Here is a 21,023-nt window from a genome sequence, read left to right on the forward strand (position 1 = left end):
CCGCAGCCGTGTGGGGAGCGAGGCAGATATGGAGGAGTGCTGAGTTCCTCACCTGCCTTGTCCCCAGCCCCTCTGGGGGCAAACTGAAGGCGAGGAGCCAGTGCCAGGGGCTGAACAAATGTTGGAACTGCAGGCCAACAGGTCACTTCCTTCCTCTACCCACAGCCAGGGCCCCCACACCAACCCCCACGGGACCTTCAAATCCTGCTTCAGCCACCTTTCTCTGGGTGACCATGAGCAAATCACGTCACTTCTCTGTGCTTGGTTCTGCGTCTGTAAAATGGAGGTGACAGCGGAACCCTCAGCGCTTCCGTGAGCGAACCTGCCTGTCGTCCCCAGTACATGGGAGTCTCCCAGCCTCGCCCAGTTCACGCTGGACCAGCTCTCCCCTTGGCCTGCCCCCTGGGGCCTCATGGCCCTCTCCCCACAGGGGAGCAGGAAGGGAACGGGAGAAGCCTCACATGGATCAAGTCAGCTCCCCCCTTTCCTGGCAAGCAAGAGCCCCCAAGTGCCGGAAACAGAGATCTCTCCAGAGCCAGAGAAAGGCAAACCCAGACCCCCAGATATATCAACCCTACTCAGAGACAGAGTCCCCACCACCTCACCTCCCTTCCCTGAGCAGGTGGCACCCCCAGTTCACACCCTGAGTGGGCGGGAGACCCACTGGGGGGCCTGCCCTCCCTCCCCTAGTGTTGGGCCCTTCAAGGCCCCAAAGAGGTCCTGTTGGGGGGTTAGAAAGCCAGAGATGCTGGGACAAACGGGGGCTGGGGGCTTCTCTAAAGCCCCACCTGCAGTGAGCTCCCCCTCAAGCCCACAAGGGTCCCCCCGACATGTCAGAAAGACAGACTCACAGTGACACAGACACAAAGCCCCCTCTCAGAGAGACGGAGACCACCACACACACACAAGCACAGCAGCAGGGACACAAAGCTCCTCTCACATGCTGGAGCCGCCTCCCCCACAGAGACAGAGACCCCCATAGAGAGAGCCCCCTCCTGAGATGCGGGGGCCCTGTTCACACTTACTGGCCGAATGGGCATGAGCCAGCTGTGAGGATAGGCATGCACTTCCGCCTGAGGCTAGCCCCTGGGGGGCCACACCCAAGGCTTGGGGGGCCCATGGCTTAAGAGGGACCACCCCAGGAAGTCCCACACTCCCCAAACCCCCTCGTGGGCATGGATGAACAAGAGAACCAAGGAGCTAATGGACCCACTGGCACCTTCACCAGTGGTCTCACCTCCCCTGCAGTAACAGAAGTCCAGGCCACCCCCTGGACCCACCTGGGGGGGATGGCCTGGGACAGGGCCTCGCAGGAGCAGGAATTGGGGGGAGCCAGCGCCCCCACCCTTACTGGCCAGGGCTGTGTGCTGACCCCTCCCCCAGGCTTTCTCCCTTCCACACCTTTACTCGCACCGTGCCCTCCACGCAGGGCACCATTCCTGGCCCAAACCTGTGGCTCTCAGGGTGGCAAATTAGGATAAACCACTGCCTGGACCCTGGAGCCGAGCTCCTGAGAAGAGTCAGCAGGCAGCCCGGGTTCTCAGCAGCCAGCCTCTATCAGTCATCCCCTATGTCCCGGCTGGCCTGAAATGCGCCTGAGGACAGAAGCGGCAGCTCTGACTGTGAGGGCTCCACCGGCACCCCACAGGCCGGCGACGGCTCAGGGTCCAGAGCCGGGTCGGGCCCAGCCAGCCCCACCCCATCGCCCGCTGCCAGCCAGCTGCCACCAGCCCATGCTGTGAGCGCCCACATCCTGCTCCTGGCATCCCCACCAGGAGTCCTCCCCACCCCCATGTGGCTGCAGAGCCCCAAGCCCAGTGTGCCCTGTCCCTGGCCACACCTTTACCCAGACCAGGCCTTCCTCTCATAGTGCTGCTCCCGGCCACCTCAGTCCCAGAGACAACGCAGGCCACGAGTGCTGGGCTGTGGTCAGCCCCTCCAGACAGAAGGGGAATCCATGGCTCCAAAAGGCCACGCCACGTGTCCAGGCCCCTGAGTGGGAGGACGCAGGGGGGTGCACCTGGTGTCAAACCTGGCACTGCCCCCTGGGAGGATGGTGTGCTCTGCGGACTTGGACAAACCGCCCTGAGGAAAGCAGATGGGCCCACTGGAGTCTGTGGGTGATCACAGTGGGTGTCACAGGACCAGGGGTCCGAGAGCTGGCCAGCTTCCCAGGAGCTTGAATGGCAGGCCCACCTCCCAGCCCCGCCGCAGAGCCGGCTGGCTGGGGGAAGCCCCTCACCCCAGCAGCACAGCCCTCAGCTGCAGCCCCTGGGCCTAACATCTGCCCCGCCCGGCAGGGTGGAAAAAGCTGTGGTTAAGAAATAACAACTTCTGTCACCAGCCTCTGGTGGGGGAGTACGCCAGAGGGGAGGGGGGGCTCGTCACCACCAAGATCCCCAGGTCCTGACGGTGGCCACCACCTGCCTTCGAAGAATGATGATTCAGAAGAAGAGGTCACAGCGAGGGCCTCTGGGGCTCGAGGGGCCACAGGGACACAGGAAGGCTCGAGGCAGCTGAGCAGAGAGAACCTCGGGCTGGACTGATGGAGGCGAGGACGAGAGCCAGGAGCCCCAGAAGCTGGCCAGGCCACAGCTGGAGCCACTGCACTGGGGTCTCTGCCCTTCCGAGCCCAAACAGCCAAGACACGTTGCTATTATTATCTTTAGCCCACGTTTAGTGAGAACTTACTATGCGATATGCCTTGACACACAGCCTCTCACTGACATCAGAAAACAACAGGAAATCACACCAGCCACAAAGAATAAAAGCCAGCTGGACTGAATAATTAAAAGTGAAAAATAAAACAAAGACAAAACTGGAATATAACCTAAGTAATTATCTGATCCCAGGCCTTTCTAAGAAGAAAAAGCAAAGAATGAAACCACAAAGGAAAAGATCACTATTTTACTGTGCAGATTTAAAAACCTCCATAGGCCAGGAAACTCAGGATCAAAATTGAAAAGTCAAAAGGAAACATTTGCAACACGTGACAGAGAGCTAATATCCATGTAAAGAGCTCTTGCAAGTCAATAAGAAAAAGGAGAGCATGTCAAGTAAATGGCCTGGAAGTCACAGAAATCTGTATGACCAAGACACACAAGAGAGAGAACAGTCACAGTCCACAGGGACAGAAAGTAGACTAAAGGTTGCCAGGGGCTGGGGAATGGGGACGAGAATTGGGACTGACTACTAACAGGTACAGGGTTTCTTTCTGGGGTGAGGGAAATGTTCTGGAATTAGTGCTGATGGTTGCACACACAGTGAATATGCTAAAAACCACTACACTTTAACGTGGTGCATTTTATGTTATATGAATCATATCTCAATGTTTTAAAAAAAGAGAAATGGTCAATTCCACTTGTAATCAGAAAGGACAAGGTTGGGGCCAGCCCCATGGCTGAGTGGTTAAGTTCGCACGCACCACTTCGGCAGCCCAGGGTGTCGCCAGCTCGAATCCTGGGCGCAGACGTGGCACTGCTCAGCAAGCCATGCTGAGGCGGCGTCCCACATGCCACAACTAGAACGACCACAACTGAAAATACACAACTATGTACCGGGGGCCTTTGGGAGAAAAAGGAAAAATAAAATCTTTTTTTTTTTTTTTTTTGAGGAAGATTAGCCCTGAGCTAACTACTGCTAATCGTCCTCTTTTCGCTGAGGAAGACTGGCTCTGAGCTAACATCTGTGCCCATCTTCCTCTACTTTATACATGGGACACCTACCACAACATGGCTTTTGCCAAGCGGTGCCATGTCCGCATCCAGGATCCGAACCGGCGAACCCCAGGCTGTCAAGAAGTGGAACCTGCGAACTTAACCGCTGCGCCACCGGGCCGGCCCCAGGAAAAAGAAAATCTTAAAAAAAAAGAAAAGTCTTAGATGCTTATCCTTAAAAAAAAAAAAAAAAAAAAAAAAGGACAAGGTAACCATTTCACCTAGAAGTTGGCAAAGGTTTTTAAAACAATATCCAAGCTGGCACCACTGGTGATGAGAAGATAAGTGGGAGTAAGCTTTTTGGAAGGGCTATTTGAAAAGGCTATATCAGAGGCCTTAGAAATGGCTAGTAAGCACATGTAAAGATGCTCAACATCATTACTGTTAGGGAAATACAGATCAAAACCATGTGCGATCCCTTCACACCTGCTAGTATGGCTACAATCAAAAAGACAGATAACAACAAGTATTGCTGAGGAGGTGGAGAAACTGGACCCCTCAGACCTTGCCAGTGGGAATGTAAGATGGTGCAATCGTTTTGAAATACAGTTTGGCGGTTCCTCAAAATGTTAAAGTTACCACAGGACCCAGCAATTCCACTCCTAGATACAAGAAAAATGAAAACATCTGTCCACACACGAGTGTTCACCACAGCACTATTCATAACAGCCAAAAAGTGGAAACCACCTAATGCCCATCCACTGATGAACGGACAGACAAAATGTGGTGTAGGCATACAATGGAATATTATTTGGCAATAAAAGGGAACAAAATACTGGCACATGCTACAACATGGATGAACCTTGGAAACATTATGCTAAGGGAAAGAAGACAGTCACAAAAGACCACATATGGTCTATTCCATTTATGTGAAAAGAAGAGAATAGGCAAATCCATAGAGAGAGAAAGCAGATGAGTGGCTGCCTGGGGCCAGGAGGGGAGGAGTGGGCGTGACTGCTTTGGGTACAAGGTCTCTCAAAGCTGATGAAAATGTTCTAAAATTAGATCACAATGATAGTTGTACAACTCTGTAAATATACTAAAAACCACTGTACAGTTTAAACAAGTTGATTTTACAACATGTAAATTATATCTCGCTCAAGCTTTGAGAGAGAGAAAGTGTTAGATGCACTCATACAGCCTTTGACCCGGCACTTCCCCTTCTAGGAATTCAGCTGAGGAAATCATCAGAGATGGGCACCAAGATGTGTACAAGATGTTCGTCATAAGGTTATCTATTCAAGCAAGAAAGTTAGAAATGAAATAGGGGTTTAGATAATAATAGACAAATATATGATGGCCTATCTGTGCACATGAAAACTGTGCAGCCAGTTTTAAACAAAAACGTTCTAGAAAAATATTTATGAAAACAGAAAAATGTTCAAGACACGTTAAGTGAACAAAAGCAGGTTACAAAACAGTATGACGAATGTCAGTCCCACAGGGCTGGGGTTTTGTCCGAAAGTTCCCACCTGTACTTGCAGCCTGCCTGGCACCCAGATGGCTCAGGAGCTGACAGCTGCGGGGAGGCTGAGGCCAGCCGAAGGGGAGTCAGACCCAGAAATACAAGAAAGAAGGTCACGCAGGCACTGCCCACTGGAAAAGCTGCTTCTCTCTGGGTAATGGGCTGGGGGCGCTTTCTCAGTTACCGTTCTGTAATTCCTGCCATGACCTTCATTAATTGAAAAAACAAAACCAAAACTATTAGGAACTCAAATGTGGAGGCCCTCGGGAAGTTACGGTTTCCTAGATTACACAAAGGTTTGAGATGAGACAAAGCAGGGCCCCCCGTTCCAGATGGTTCCCTGGAGAGAAGTTTCTCTCTCTGCCACCACTGGGGACTTCAAACACCCCCACCTCGACCACGGTTGGGATTCAAGTCAGGCCCATAATGGGAGGATCCAGGCATTAGCTGCAAGTAGGGGGGGATCTAGAGGCCAGGTGGCTGCAGTCGCCCCCCATGTATGCTGTCACCCCTGGTGCCAGAGGCTGAGCAGTCAGTGGGGTCCACAGCCTGAAGAAAACAGTGGCCTCCTCCCCAGCCCAGAGGGGAGATAGGGAAAAGGGGTGTGGGGCCTCAAAGAGGAAGCTGAGGTGGCCCCTCCTGCCTTGAGGGAGGAAGCTCCCCCACCAGTGAGGGCCAGCCGCTCAGAGGGCAGAGATCTCTGCACGAGCATTTTGGTTTCCTTTTCCATTCACGAAGAAGTGGGTGGGGGATTTCCAGCAGCGGCTTGCCTAGCCTGCCGGCTGTCAGCTGGTGCCCAGGTCAGTGACTGGGAGGGCCGGCTAGGTTGCTGCCCACCCCAGGGAGGGCGTCTGGGGACCCACCTCTGGGATCTGGTGACTTCCTATGCAGGAAGCCCCTTCTTCACCTCTCAAGGTGGAGACACAGGCCAGGCCCTCCCTGAGCCTGTTTTTGACTCAGTCACCCAGCAAGGCGAGTACTGACAGTCCATTTTCCAGAATGGGAAACTGAGGCTCAGAGAGGCCAAGTTCTCGGCCCAAAGCCACATAACAAGGACAACGAGAGCCAAGATCTGAACCCAAACCTTTCCATCTGCCCTTCTCCCCAGCCACCAACCACCAAGCTCACAGGCCAGACTCTACAGTGATGGTCTTATCCCTTCACTAGTCCCCCAAACAAGCAAAAATAGAAGACCAGCTTCCAAGAGGCCAGCGACAGCAAACAGGCCCGGGGGGCTGGAGGCGCGGGAGGGGCTGGTGCATGGGTGCCGAGTGCTGCCCTCCCGCCACTGGATCCAGGGCCACTTCTAGTGGTGGGTTCAGAGAACTGGAGCTTGGAGGAAGCGCCGATAGCATCTGCCCGCGGTTCCAGCGCGGTCGGGGCTTTCTCCTAAGCGGCAGAGCACTTTTCAAAAGTGATCTTACACGGAACCCCAGGAAGGGGCACGCGGGGCGCTGCATGCGGTCGGGGTCCCACGGGAGTCCTGCCCACCCCCCTGCCTTCCCCCACCAGTCCTGGAAGGCCCCTTCAAGCTGCTTGTTGCCCATTTCATAGCTCAGAGAGGGGCCGGGGCCCACCTGGGTCACTGAGCAGCCCAGGGCAGAACCCTGTGCTCCTTCCGGAGAGGGTGGGACTTGGGAGCCACCAGCCTGAACGATCCTGTCTATCTCCCCACTGGGACGTCGGGGCTCTGTGTGGCCCTCAAAGATCCACTGGGCTGCAGGTGGAGGTGGGTGGTTTCCCCACCTGTCTTGGGGCCTTAACACAAACTCCTGGCCCTGGCTGTTCCACCTCCCAGCTGTGTAGCCTTGGGTAAGTCTCTCTACGTCTCTGTGCCTCGGTTTCCTCATCGGTGAGATGGCTTCATCACTGTCCCCACTACCAGGGTTTGTGGTGACTCCTTAAGATGTGTCAAATGCGGTGCCTGTCACGTTGAAAACAACTATGAAAATAACAATGACTGCAGCAGCTAAGCTTCGTGGGGGCCCGGCATGCTGGGCCAGCTCTGGGCACCCGGGAAGGGGCATCACCCAGCTGCTCCTCCGAGGAAGCGAGGCCCCGAGGGCACGGCGCAGCGGCAGAGGCAGGGCTCCAGCCGGTCCACAGGCCAGAGGGCTGCGCCGCCCACCGCTTCCTGCCCAGCCCCGGTGCCCGCTCCTGCCTCCGGGAGGGGAGGAGACCGCCGGCCTCTGTCGGCTTCCTCCTTCCCACACTCCATGCAGCCCCAACCCCAGGCCTCAGTTTCCTCAGCTGTGAAGCCGGCACCATGACAGTACCACCCGGGCCCTGGAGAGGAGCCCACCGGGCCCCAGGCTTTCCAGCCATGGACTCCCGCCCACCAGGCCACCTGCCCAGGCCGCTGCACCCACGGTCCTCAGGCTCTGCCCTGAAGGCGGCCGGGGCTCGCTCCAGGCACCCCAGAGTGTCAGCTGCTGGATGCACGGCCGGGCTGCCCCCACCCACCCAGTCGGCACCCCCCAGATCTGTGCCTCCCCAGCATGGCCACTGCCCCACAGGCAGGCTGGGGACCATCCCCATTTTCCAGATGAGGGAACTGAGGCCCAGCAAGGCCAAGTCACTTGCCCAAGGACACCCAGCTCAGAAGGAACCGAGTAGGAAGGCTCTGAACCACATTGCCCCGCAGGCCCAGCCCACAGCCACTCCTAGGACCAGCAGGCCCAGCCAGTCCCAAGCAGGCCCTTCCTCCTGGGGATATCGGAGGACTGTGGTACAGGTAGGGGGCTCAGGGCTGTATGCTGTCCCCTGAGGTATCTTCCCACCCCTCCCCTTGCTCTTCTCCAGGCTGGGCAGCAGAGGCCAAGGGCAGGGCACACTGGCTGAGGTGGGCGCTCAGGCCCCGGTGTCCCCATCTGTGAAATGGTTGCACTGGACAAGATGGCCACAGGGAGCCTTTCCTGGTGCCCCAGACAGATGCTTCCGCCCAGACAGCTGCCGGTTAACCCCCACCCCACCAAGGGTGACAGCAAGTCCTCCTGCAGACTTTGGCACAGGTTCCAGTCCCATCTTGGCCACTCAAGAGCTGTGCAACCCTGGGCAAGTCGCCTACCCTCTCTTTGGCCTCAGTTTCCCCATCTGTGAAATAGCAGTAACACAGCAGCTCCATCAGAGGGCTGCTGGAGGATTAAATGCAGCCAGGCCAGCCAAGTGTCTGGCATACAACAAGTGCCAAATAAATGTTGGCTCAAGAGTTATTTTTCAACAGTAGCTAGAACTCCGTTATCTCCCTCTCTGTACAGATGAGAGGAACTGAAGCTCAGCCCCCAGACCCCGCAGGGCTGGCAGGGCTCTGAGAACATTCCAGCTAACCCAGGCCTGGACATATGGGGAAACTGAGGCCAAAAAGAGCAAAGGGCTGGCCCAGGGCCTTGGCCAGCCTGTTTATGCTCCATTTGAAAATGGAGTCCCAGCTCCCAGGAAGGCCTTGCCCCGACCAGCCACCCCTGGCCCGGCAGCCGCTTCTGCAATCTCTCCCCCACCGGGACCCCCACCACCCCAGGGCAGGCCCCTGCTGCAGAGCTCCGGCAGGGCCCAGCCAGGCGCCACTCCCAGGAATGCTGCCCAGCACTGCCAGACCCACTGATTTTCTAAGAGAAACAGAAATCTGGATTCTTTTGTGAAGTCTCTCCATTTTATGTTTTTAAATATTGGCAACCAATCGACTTTCTTGTTTTTCTTTTAACTGCTGAGTGGGATGGCACGTGTCGGGCCTGGCCCGGCTGGAGGGAGCTGGTTGGACAGTGTGGCTGCGGCTGGGCAGTAGCGGCCCCATGGGCTCAGGGGTTCAGATTTCCCTCGCTGTGTGACCCTGAGGGAGTCCCTCTGCTTCTGCCAGCCTCGGTTTCCTCATCTGTCAGATGGGCCAGTGAACTCAACTTCATGGGAAGGACTCGTCCAGCGTCTAGAGCAGTGCCTGGCCACAGTAGGTGCCCATTCAAGGTGGTGGACATAGTGCTCCCCACTCCGAGCCCAGCCCCAGGCTCAGAGATGCCTGAGGGGGGAGGTGCCACAGGACCAGTGGATGTGGTGATAGAGGGTCTTCCAGGGGAAGAATCATGCCCCATTCTGCACTGCCAGCCTGACGCCAGACCACAGGCAGCCCCAGAGGCTTCCTCCAGAGGCTCTCACTGTGGGTGGTGTTGGCAAGCACCTCAGCCTGTCTGGGCCTAAATCCTCCCAGTGCTCCCACTGCTTTCAGTGTGGAACCTGAAGTCCTCACCGTGGACCCCAGGCATCACCGAACCCAGCCCCACCACCTTCCCAAGCTCACCCTCCTTGCTCCCTCCACTCCAGGCCCAGGCCACCTGCTCGTGCCTCAAAGTCTCCTGGCTCGCACCCACCCCAGGGCCTTCGCGCGTGTCATTTCCTCAGCCAAGGATTCCTTCACCCAGATCTTTCAGCACCTTCTCTCATCTCAGACGTCACCTCCTGCCACAGGGCCTTTGGTGGCAATGCCCAGCCTCCCTGAGGGCCAATGCACGGCGGAAGGGAGGGTCGCCTCACCTCCTGCCCACCTACAGGGATGCCACTGAAACCAGAGAAAACCACGACTTCTCTACCCAGCGTCGGACCTTGGGAAATAGCCACAGATGTCTCCGGCAGCTGCCTTCCAGCCCCCCCGCAGCAGCCTGGCTGTGGCCTCCGCTTGGATACCCCCGGTAACAAGGAGCTCCCTCCCACACAGCCCTCACAAGGTCCCTTGAGTGGCTGCTGCCATCGCCCCTACTTCACAGATGAGTAGGCTGAGGTTCCAAGTGGGGAAGTGACCAGCTCAGGCCCACACTGCAGGTCAGAGGCTGAGCCAGAAGCCTGCTCCAGGCGAGGCTGAGCCACAAGCCCCCGGCCCCTGGCCACAGATTCTGGATGGCATTTGCCTGGCGGAGGCCTGGGTGATGTCCCTGGGCAGCTACCCTGTCTCAGTTCTTGTCTTCCAAGACTCCTCCCACTCTGGGCAGCAAGGGACTCTCGGGCCAGCGCTGCGGACCCTTCAGGTGACAGCTCAGGTGCAAATCCAGAGCTCAAGCCCCTCGCCACCCACCGGCCGTCAGACCGTCCTGTCCTTCTGGTTGAAGCGGGGGAGTCACGGGAGCCATCCCAAAGTGAGCATCCCCTAGACAACTCAGGTCAGAGGCCGGGGGTGCCCACCTGGCAGGTGCGTGAGGCTTACAGTCTGAGTGTCCTCGGCCCCGAGACTGGACAGTGGCAAACATTCCCGGAAACATCCAGGAACGGCCCTGGATGGTTCTGAACCCACGGGAACCTGTCAGGCGAGACACGTTGTGGAGGGGCTGGGACAGGCCTCACCAGGGCTGCTCAGGTTGTGGGCGACACCTGGGGTCACACAGCCACCCCAAGCCAACGGCAGAGCCCCAGGCAGCCTGGACTAGTGAACACCACTCTGAGCCCTGAGGCCTCTGCCTGGGGCCCCCAGTCCGGGCCCGAGAAGAACAGGGGCCTCGATGTGCTTCCCAGCCAGGCCTGGAAGTGCATCTGTGTTCTCCACCCAGGTCATTCCCAGAACAACCACGACAAGAACAAGGAGGGCTGGCCACGTCCCTGTGCCAGGCACTCAGCCGATGTGCTCCCCCAGCAAACACCGCAGCCCCACGGGGCGAGACCCATGCATAGCCCCATTGCACAGAAGAGGAAACTGAGGCTCAGAGAGGTGACGCCACTTGCCCAAGGCCCCAGAGCTGGGAAAGAGGCGAATTCACTGTTCAAATTTGGGCCCATCTGACTCCTGACACCAGGTTTCCCAAGATGGTTTATTTTAAGCAGCTAAGTTGTTTTGTAAAGTGAGTTTGACAGGGACCCGCACCCTCCCCAGATGAGACCATGTGCTGGGGCACTCTCTGCCTTCTGTGCTGTCAGACCCTCGAGACTTGTTTTAAATGATGAGAACACGGTGTTTTTCCGACAGCTTCACGTGGTGTTCACAATAAAATGCTGGCTCCTCAAGGACCCTCTGCCCGCCACACTCCCCTGTTCCCCATCTCCCCTGTGCTCCCACCACACTGGCCTCTTCTGTTATTCTTTCTTCAAAACATGTGAAGCAGCCGCCCATCCCAGGGCCTTTGCCCCTGCTGTTCCCTCTGCCTGGAACGCCCAGAGTCTTGACTCAGGATTAAGATCTCAGTTCAAAAGTCACCTCCTCAAGACTCACTGTGAAACTTGGCGATTGAGAGAGTGAGGTGTCAGCGTAAAGACAGACACATAGGCCAGTGGAACAGGAGAGAGTCCAGAAGCACGCAGAGGGACGCTGGACTGAGGACGAAAGCAGCACTGCGACCCTAGGAAAGGAGAGCCACACGAGCAGACAGTGCTGGAACCACCGGGAGAATCACGACCCCAACCCCATGCCACCCCGGACCCCACGCCACCCCCGACCTCACACCATACACAAGAACTAACTGGGGACGGATCTTGGTCCAAAATGTGAAGGCCCAAACAATACAGCTGCCAGAAGACAGAAGGAAGGACCTTCATGATCCAGGTAGGCAAAGATGTCTTTTTTTTTTTTCTTTCTGCTTCTTCTCTCCAAAGCCCCCTAGTACATAGCTGTATATATTTCAGTTGTGGGTCCTTCTAGTTGTGGCACGTGCGATGCTGCCTTAGCGTGGCCTGACAAGTGGTGCCATGTCCACGCCCAGGATCCAAACTGGCAAAACCCTGGGCTGCCAAAGTGAAGCGCGCAAACTTAACCACTCAGCCACAGGGCTGGCCCCAAAGATTTCTTAAACAGGACACAAAAAGCACTAGCCATAAAGGAAAGCAACTGATAAACTGGACTTCAGTAAAATTAAACACTTCTGTTCCTAAAAATATTCCATTAAAGGAGTAAAAGAACAAGCCACAGATCAAGAGATGACATTTCCTTTACAAAGAGTGTGTGTCCAGTAAATATAAACACAAATCAGTAAGAAAAGGACAGACAGCTCGATAGAAGTGACAAGTGCTTCACAAGAGTCAATTCCAGGGGCCGGCCCGGTGGCGCAGCAGTTAAGTTCATACGTTCTGCTTCGGTGGCCCAGGGTTTGCCAGTTCAGATCCTGAGTTCAGACATGGCACCTCTTGGCAAGCCATGCTGTGGCAGGCATCCCACATATAAAGTAGAGGAAGACAGGCATGGATGTTGGCTCAGGGCCAGTCTTCCTCAGTGCCCCCCCCCCCCCAAAAAAAGTCAATTCCAATGACCGATAAATAGATGAACAGATGCTTAACCCTGTGAGTCATCAGAGAATACAAATTACAGCCGCACTGAGACACCAGCGCACACCCACTAGCAGGGCTGTCGTGAAGACTCTCCCTGCTGGCAGGGATACAGAATCACGCAGCCACTTTGGGCAAAGTTTAGAAGTTTCTTATAAAATTAGACACGCTTACTGTTTGACCTAGGAAGCCCACTTCTAGGAATCAACCTCGGAAGCATCTGTCTCTGCAAAGACCTATATGCAGATTTCATAACAGCATTATTCATAAAAGTCCCAAAGTGGAAACAACCCAAATAGCCATCAACAGGGGAATGGATAAACTAACTGTGGTACATCCATACAGGGGACTACAATTCAGTGATACAAAGAAACTGCTGATGCACAGGAGAGCGTGGATGCATCTCTGAGACATTACACTGGCTGAAAGGAGCCAGACAGAAGAGGCCACACACCGTGTGCTCCGATTTATGTGAAGTTCAAGGACAGAGAAACTTAACCTGTGGGGGTGGGAGTTGGTATGGGGGGTGCTGCTGTGGAGAGGCGTGAGGGGGTCCCGGGGTGCCGGGTCAGCTGGGTGTCCACAAACACGGGAGCACTCACGGAGCTTCAGATGCCTTCACACACTGCAGCGTGTGCATGTGACTCCCGATGAAGTTGACAGAGACGGTCACTTCACACGAGAGGATGCTCTGACAACACCCCATCCACCACCAAATTAGGGCCCCTCGGTTATCCGCCCAGAGGCCCCCTGCTTTCCTTCAGAACACAAAATGCCATTGGCAATTCCACGTTTGTTGGTAGGTTTATCCTTTCTCTAGCCCCCACAGAGATGCCAGTTCCCCCAGCACCTAGCCTGCATCTGTATGTAGTAGGTGCTCAATAAACACCTGTTGAATGAATGAGTAACTGTTGGTCTCCTCCACCCAGACTATGAGCCCCCAGGGCTGGGATCACGTCTGCTTTGCTCACTCTCTACCTAGCACATAGTAGGACCACAAAGAGAAAGGAATTATATGATAGACACATGGTTCCACCAACCTGATGCACCCATCAAAGATGGAGTTCGTCAGGTGTGTGAAACCCAGGGACCCTTCGGCCTTAACTGCACAGCTGGAATTCAGTTGGTTGCAAATGAAAAAGACAACATTTTTTAAACTTGAAAGAAAATAAGACATCCACAAAGCTCGGGAGGCGCAAAGAAACTCCATGATGGTTTTGAAACCCCTAGAGAAAACCTCCTATTTGTCATGATCGGTCTGGGTCAAGGTTTTCAAGGACCCTGGACCAACCTGCCACCAGCCTACGTGACACCCATGTATGGTGTCCCTGGACATTTTACAACATCCTGACCCCACTCCTCAAAACTGTCAAGGTCATCAAAAATGAGGAAAATCTGAGAAACTGTCACAGCCAAGAGGCGCCTCAGGAGGCCTGACAACTAAATCTAATATGGTGCCCTGGAACAGAAAAGGGACATGAGGAAAAAACTAGCAGAATCCAAAAAAACTGTCTAGTTACTAGCAATGCACCACGGTCGGTTCCTTAGTGAAGACGTGTAGGCAGTAAGGGAACAGGTTACACTAGGCAAAGCTGGGTGCGGTATATAAGGGAACTCCACTATCTTTGCAACTTTTCTGTAACCCAAAATTATTCTAAAAGAAAAAGTTCACTTTTCACAAGGCGTGATTTCCTCTGGGCGCTTTGCGGGCACCTGCTGGAAACCTGTCACCGTCCTGCCCATGTGCGCGCTCTGGGTACTGCTCACGCAGTGCGCAGCCTGCGCGGCCGTGCTTACCTTGGGCGGGTCGAAGAGCTCCAGCACGCGGTCCGCGCCGTCGGGGGCGCGCCGCAGGGTCAGCCGCCCACGCTGCCAGCGCGCCCCGCTGTCCATGGAGGCCTCGTCGGCCAGGCTGTAGCGCAGCGCCGCCTCCTTGAGGGCCTCGGGCGGCGGCTCCCGAGCCAGGCTCCAGGGCAGGAGCTTCCTGGCCAGGCCGGGCCTGGCGGGGGCCTCGCCCGCCTCGCCCGCGGCGGGCAGCTCCCCGGCCGAGCGGCGGCGGAAGAAGTGGCGCAGGCTGTGGCGCAGGTGCTGGAGGGCGCAGGGCGCGGGCGGCCGCGGCGGGGCCAGCTCCTCCGAGCTGCGGGCCTTGGGCAGGCTGGGCGCGCCGGGGCCCGGGCCCGGTTCTGCGCGGGGCGCGTCGGCCTTGGCGGGGGGCCCGCGGCCCGTCTCCCGGTAGTCGCGCCCCGGCGGCCCGGGCGCGCGGCCCTCGCGCACCTCGCGGCAGAAGTAGCGCTGGAAGAGGTCGGTGAACTGCAGCGACACGAGCTCGGCGCGCAGCGGCGCGTGCTGCGGGTGCTCGCGGGCGAAGAGCCAGTACTGGCGGGCCAGCTCCCGGGCCGCGGCCACCGCGTGCAGCTCGCAAAACTCGCTCCAGCCCCGCGGGGACGCCGCGGGCGACGAGGCGGAGGACGCGGACGAGGCCGAGGAGGGCTGCAGGGTGGGCCCGTTCATGGCGGAGAGCGAGGTGGCGCGGCCAGGCTGAAAGACACGGTGGGGTGGGCGACAGGGAGGGAGCAGGCAGGTGAGCAGATGATGACTCCAGACCCCCTCCGGGACGCGTCGTTCACCAGACACAACGTCAAAAATCGGAAATCTCTCAGCAAACCCAGCGCTGGTGGACGCGGGGCCATGGGCGGTCCCCTGCAGGCTCGCCCTACGGTTAAGGGCCACAGCCTTTTGGGAGGGCAATTCGGCAGGATCAGTTTCAGACCCGGTAATTCCACTTTTAAGGACTCTGGAGAAATCCCTGCTCACACGTGCAGAGAGTGATGCGCGGGACAATCCCTGACCAGACATTTCCCGCTCCAGCGACCTCAACCCATCAGACTGAGGTTGATGGGAGAAACTGTGGCGCAGGCTGGAGCATTCTGCCACGGTGGGAAAGGATGAGGAAGACGTCTGCCACCACCTCGGGGAGATACCCAAGGATCCCACCAAGGGAAAGGCACAGCGCGGAACAACACACACTGCGATCCCATTTACACCAACACAGAAACCCAACTCCCGCATGTTGGTATGCAGAAGTGTATTACAGTGGCGGGCAGGAGGGCCGTGCTGGGGCAGACCCCTCCAGAAACAGGGGTGACCTGTGGGGAGGAACCAGAATTGGGTGCTGCAGGCAAAAGTAACCAAGCCAGACTGTTACTACTTGTCCCTAGAAAACACGGTTCAGAACAGAGCCTGGAGCCTGGCCCAGATCCCAGCACCACCACCTGCCAGCTGTGTGACCGTGGGCGAGTCACTCGGTTTCTCTGCCTTCATTTCCCTCTCTGTAAATGGGGCCCATGGCTGTACCTGTCTCATGGGAGTGTCATGAGGATTAACTGAGTGAATAAATGCAAAGGCCTCAGAACCTAGGAGAAGCCTAACATGGGCTAGCTGCTGTCCTGTTATTGAAATGCTACAATGAGAGAGTATTATTGGTGTCAATAAAAATAAATGTAAAACAACGAATAAAAAGGAAAAATTAACAAGACTCACAAGGGGTGCACAGGAGCTTCCTGCTCTGACAGAGGAATGTCAGGACTGACAGTGCCTTGCCTGCCCATCCCTTCGCCAGGGGTGGTGGGGGGACGCAGGACACAGGACCCTTCTCCAGGCACCACACGATGAAGAGGCCAGAAGCCCCCCACCTCTGCTGTCCACGGTGCTGAATCCCGGGCCGCTAGGTACCATCAGGACTGTCTTTCCTCCCAGGGAAGCCTGGCTGGGCCTGGGCCCCTGCTGAGGACCACAGAATCGTGACTGCTGATTCATCCCCCATCACTAGGACATTCCTGTGCTCCAGCCACTGTGCGAGGCCCTGGGGATGCAGTAGTGAACCAGAGAGACAGAAATCCTGCTCTCCTGGGGCTCACACACACACACACACATTACACACACACTTGCTGTGTGGCCTCACACCTGGCTGGACCTCTCTGAGCCCAGTTTCCTCATCTGTCAAACGGGGACAGCATGGTCTCCCTCTCCTAGGATGGCTGTAAGGAGTCCTTGAGAGGGCACTGAAGGTGGAGAGCTGAACCTGGAGACTGAGGTTCCCTCAGCCACATCTGACTCCACAGGCTCCTTCTCTCTGTGCGACCTTGTCACGCTGGGCAGACCTGCAGGCAGCTGTGGGACATGAGGGCTGCCCCTGCCATCTCCAGGCCACGGTGGAGACCCTGGAGCTGACTGCAGCAGAACGCCCCAGACAGCGCCGAGGAGGCGCTGCTGCTCCAGCTGGGAGGGCGCGCCGCACACAGCTGACGTTTTTGCACACCATTGGTCCTTGGCACCTGCACACAGCGGGCACTTTGCACACAGTAGGTAGCCAATAAAAGGTGCCAGGCAGAAGGGAAGGGAGAGGGACCACGGGTGCCCCTGACCCCACACTCTGCCAAGAAAACACCCCTGCAGCTAAAAAGAGAGGGCTTTACCTGCACACATGGGCCACCACACCCACACCTTGACACGAGTGAGGCAGGCACTGTCCTCTAGGTTGGGGGACCAGAGGGCTCTCAGATCTCAGACCCAAGCTCCTGCCACCCTATGAGACCCCATGTGATCTGTGCCCACTTGTGCCGGCTGCCCCTGGGAGACTGCACTGGGAGTCCCCTCTGCCCTGCCTGCTCTCAGCGGCTTACAGTCTCACACAGGAGGAGCCCTCTCTGAGCTCACACGCTGAGCCGAGTCCTGAACTGGTCCTTCAGCATGCTGGTCACGTGCCATCATTCAATAGCTGTGACTATTTAATTAGCGACTCTCTCTCCACCAGACTGTGAGCTCCATGAGCCAGGAGCCGCTCCCTGCCCCATCCAGTTCCCAGTATGCAGCAAGAGCTCAATAAATGCCTGCTGAATGAATGAATGTATGAATGCAAGAGGTCAGTTGGATTTGCAACCTCTGGCTCCTCTGGCAGATGCGTGGCAGCCAGTAGCCAGCAACAGCCACCTCTTGCTGGGCCAACCTACCTCGTGGGCACCCTGGGCCTCCCTCTGTCCCTGTCTGTCCCTTTGCCTGGAAGACCTGTCCCTGTCCACTGCACATGGCAGAGTCCCCAAGTCTAACTGCAGGGCCAACCCCTGGCAGGAGCCTCGTTCGAACAGCTGCCCACAGCACGCTGCCTCACAGCCCGGGTGATGCAGGGCGCCCTCCCCCCAGGGCCACGCCAGCTCCCGGGAGAAGAGCGCCTGCTCCACAGCACACGCTTCTCTAACTGCTTCTGCGGAACGCCAGCGCTCCCACGCTTCACAGCAGCCCCAGTGGGCGGGGCCGATGACTGCTCCCACTTTACAGATGGAGCAACGGGAGCCCGGAGAGCTCCCACAGCTAGTGGTTAAGGAAGCCCCACACAGAAGGCACCCCCGAAGTGCCTGATCAGTGCCCAAATGCAGCCTACAAGGAGGATTCACTTCTCAGTGACTGTTTGTTGAATGAATGAGTGGGATCCAGACGAGGGGATATAAAGGTCTCAGTCCGCTCCTGCTGGAGTCAGGAGGCACCCTCCTCCAACCAGGCCCGAGACCCACCAGGTAGTCAGGAAAATAGCCACAGGGTACACACTTTAAAACCTGCGGATCCGATACTTGTGTATGTTGAGAAAGGACCACCACTATAAATGTAGTGATTATGTTGTACACTGGAAACTAACAGAACGTTCCATGTCAATTATATCTCAATTAAAAAGATAAATAAAAATTTAAAACCAGAAATAATAATAAATGACGTATTTCAGGCTTTCTAGGTCCCCTGCTCTGTGCTGGACAGTGCATAGCATATTTACTCACCTAATCCCCACTGGAGGGAGGAGGCCTTGTGTAATACCCATTTTATAGATGAGAAAATCGAGGCATGGGAGGAGTGGCTCGCCCAGGGTCCCACGGCCAGTGAGGGGCAGAGCAGGATTAGAACCTGGCCTGCTCCACTGGCAAGAGAACCTGAGCAATACAGCTCCCTGGTCATCCCCCTGCTCGGAGGGCTGAGAGGCATCTGACTCTGGCTCACACCCCAGGGTGGGCCTGGCCAGAGCAGGCGCTCCAGAAATAGCAGTTTATGAATTAGTGAGCTCCTAGGGTTGAGGCGGCTGCCATTTGACAGCCATGCTCTTGGAGTCACACTCCTGACCGCACAGACCGACAGGAAAGGCAGTGAGGCTCTGAGAAGCCCACCGAGACACCCCCACCCCCCGGACGCCCTGTGCATGGTGGAGCTACCAACCACACCTGGGTCCACGTCCCACCTCCGCCACTTCCTCGCTGTGTGATGCAGAAGAGGGTGCTTCCCTCTCTGAGCCTCAGCATCCCCATCTGTAAAATGGGCTGATGTCTGTCCCTCACTGTGCGCCAGGAGCATCTAAGAAGTGATGTCTCTGAGGCGTTCAGCACAGGGCTGGGGAAACATGGGCTGTTGCTATTTTGTTACTATTATTGTTAGAACAGAGACCCTCCAGCTCCGGAGAAGGTCAGGCCTGCCTGCCACAAGGAGCTCCAGGGAGCCTGGCCTCGTGGGCCGGGCCGGGCAGGGGGTGTCACGGGGGCCCGAACAAAAGGGCTTCTCAGGGAAGAGGCAGTTCTGGCAGGAAATGGCCAGCAGAGCGCTCGACTGTGGCCCTAGCGGGGGAGGCCAGGCTGGGGAGGTGGCGTAGCCAGGCGAGCAGCCAGGCCGAGGGAAGGAGGTCCCCTCCTTGGGCCACAGCCCAGTGGGTAGCCGCTCACTGAGCACTTACTGTGGGCCAGGCCGGGAGGAGAGCGATTGATGAGGTCCGGCCGGCCCAGGGGTCAGGGCCGAAGGGCTGCTGGCAGGAAGCGGTCATCATCATCCGGGACTCCCAGGGGCCCTCAGGCTTAGGTTGGGGGGTGGGGAGGGGTTCTTGGGGCACTCTGTCCCCCCTGTAGCATGTGGGGCCTGGGCAGCCAGGGGGACACAGAGGGCCTGTAAATCCGGGGGGTCTGTCCCCCTGCTTAGCCTGGGCTCCTGGGGCAGGGGTCCCACTGTGGGGGCTCTAGGATTTCCCCTGACCCCATACCAGGCTGAGGGCCGAGGATGAGACGATGTGGAGCGGCAGGACCACGTCCTGGGGCACCCTGGTGTCGCCCATCCTCCCAGGCCTCATAGCAAACACACAGGGCAGCGCGCCCCACACCCATCTGAGGGCCCGGGCCGGGGGATCCTGCCTCTCATGACCCTGAATTCAGAACAACTGTGTCCACCGGAGAGTCAGCCAAGGGTCACAAAGGAGGGCCATGAAGCCTTAGCCCGTGCCTGCTGTCCCCGCTCACGCCTGTCCATCCTGGGGGATCCTTGAGCTGCTGTCAAGTCAGGGAAGAGCCTGGCTCTGAGCTGTGGGGCCCACTCCAAGCCGTGGCTCCAGAGACGGGGGCTCCCAGCCCCGCTCTGCCCCATCACCCTGTGTAACGAGCGAACCTGGGGAGCGTACGGTTCCCTTAATCATCAGGCTCAGGTGCAAAGAAGGCCTCTACCCACCTGGGGGAATTCCACCTGCCAAGGCTTGGGGAGATTTTAAACTGTGGTGAATGAAGTTAAAATGAGCCAGTCTGGAGCCCCCGCCCTCCTCCAGCTCACAGACACTTGGGCAGGAAGTCTCACACCTTCGGAGGGAAACACCTCCTCCAGGAGGCCTCGGGGTTGACTCCGGGCCACAGGGAGCGTTTCTGTCTTTCCCACCCACAGCACCAACTTCTCTAGCAGCCTGGACCCCATGCCCAGGGAGGCCCAAAGAGCTAGGGGACGCCAACACACATGGCCTGGCAGGCAGCTCCCTGCCCTTCCACACCATTCACACTGGTCAGACTGGAGAAGCCTGGGGCAAGCAGGGAGCAAGGGCCCCGGGGCCCTGGGGAGGCCGAGGGGTGGGTTCTGCTCTGGACCAGCGGAGCCAGCAGGGCCCTGACGCACCCTCTCGAAGTCACCTAGTGTCCAGGGACATTTATCAGGCTGCCAGAACAGGAACTGTCCTCCAGCTGCCTCTGCCCCCACCCTCAGCCTGACACCCCGGCCACTGACCCAGCCAGGAGTGGGGAAAGCCAAGACTCTCTGAACGCCACCCCCTGCCTGTCTCAGCATGGGACTTCTTCCTTCAAGTGAGGACCTCCCCCAACCCCCTCCCCACCGCTGACCATGCCACTTCATAGTATCGGGAGGGGTGTGCTCAAGCTTCCCGCTCCTGTGCATCTCTCCTCACACTCATCACTCTCTCTGGGCCCTCCTGTGAGAAGATACCAGAGTGCCAGCTCTCAAAGGGCAGATTCTGTGCCAAAGGCCCTCTTTTGTGTCCCGTCCTACCCCCATCCCCGCCTCGAAAGGCCAGCCCCCCATCAGGCGCCCTGTGAGTCAGCTCCCGGTGAGCAGGGCACAGACTTCCTCCCTCCCAGGCCTCCCTGGGGACACAAGGGGCAGCGGCAGGCTCCCCCCAGCCAGCCAGGGTGGGGGCCCACATCCGGGCAGGCCCCCAGGGGCTCCGGGCCTGGCTCACGAGGAAGCCTGCAGCCCGGCCCCCCTCGCCGACCCCTGTCAGGGTGGCGTGGGAGGAAAAACCTTCCAGCCATCTGCTCAGCTGC

General features: G+C 57.4%; 1 protein-coding gene across 2 annotated transcripts in view; it reads right to left on the bottom strand.

Moving 5' to 3' along the window:
* The window catches only part of SH2B3 (SH2B adaptor protein 3), a 37,280-nt gene that overhangs the window by 12,738 nt on the left and 3,519 nt on the right, over positions 1-21,023 (bottom strand). For both annotated transcript variants that reach the window (XM_070628954.1, XM_070628953.1), the window contains exon 2: positions 14,206-14,946. In XM_070628954.1, coding sequence (XP_070485055.1) covers positions 14,206-14,919 — 714 coding nt within the window. In that variant the 5' untranslated portion in view covers positions 14,920-14,946. The remainder of the gene's footprint in view (positions 1-14,205; positions 14,947-21,023) is intronic.

This window comes from Equus przewalskii, chromosome 7 (genome assembly GCF_037783145.1).
Source record: "Equus przewalskii isolate Varuska chromosome 7, EquPr2, whole genome shotgun sequence".
Taxonomy (NCBI): Eukaryota; Metazoa; Chordata; class Mammalia; order Perissodactyla; family Equidae; genus Equus; species Equus przewalskii.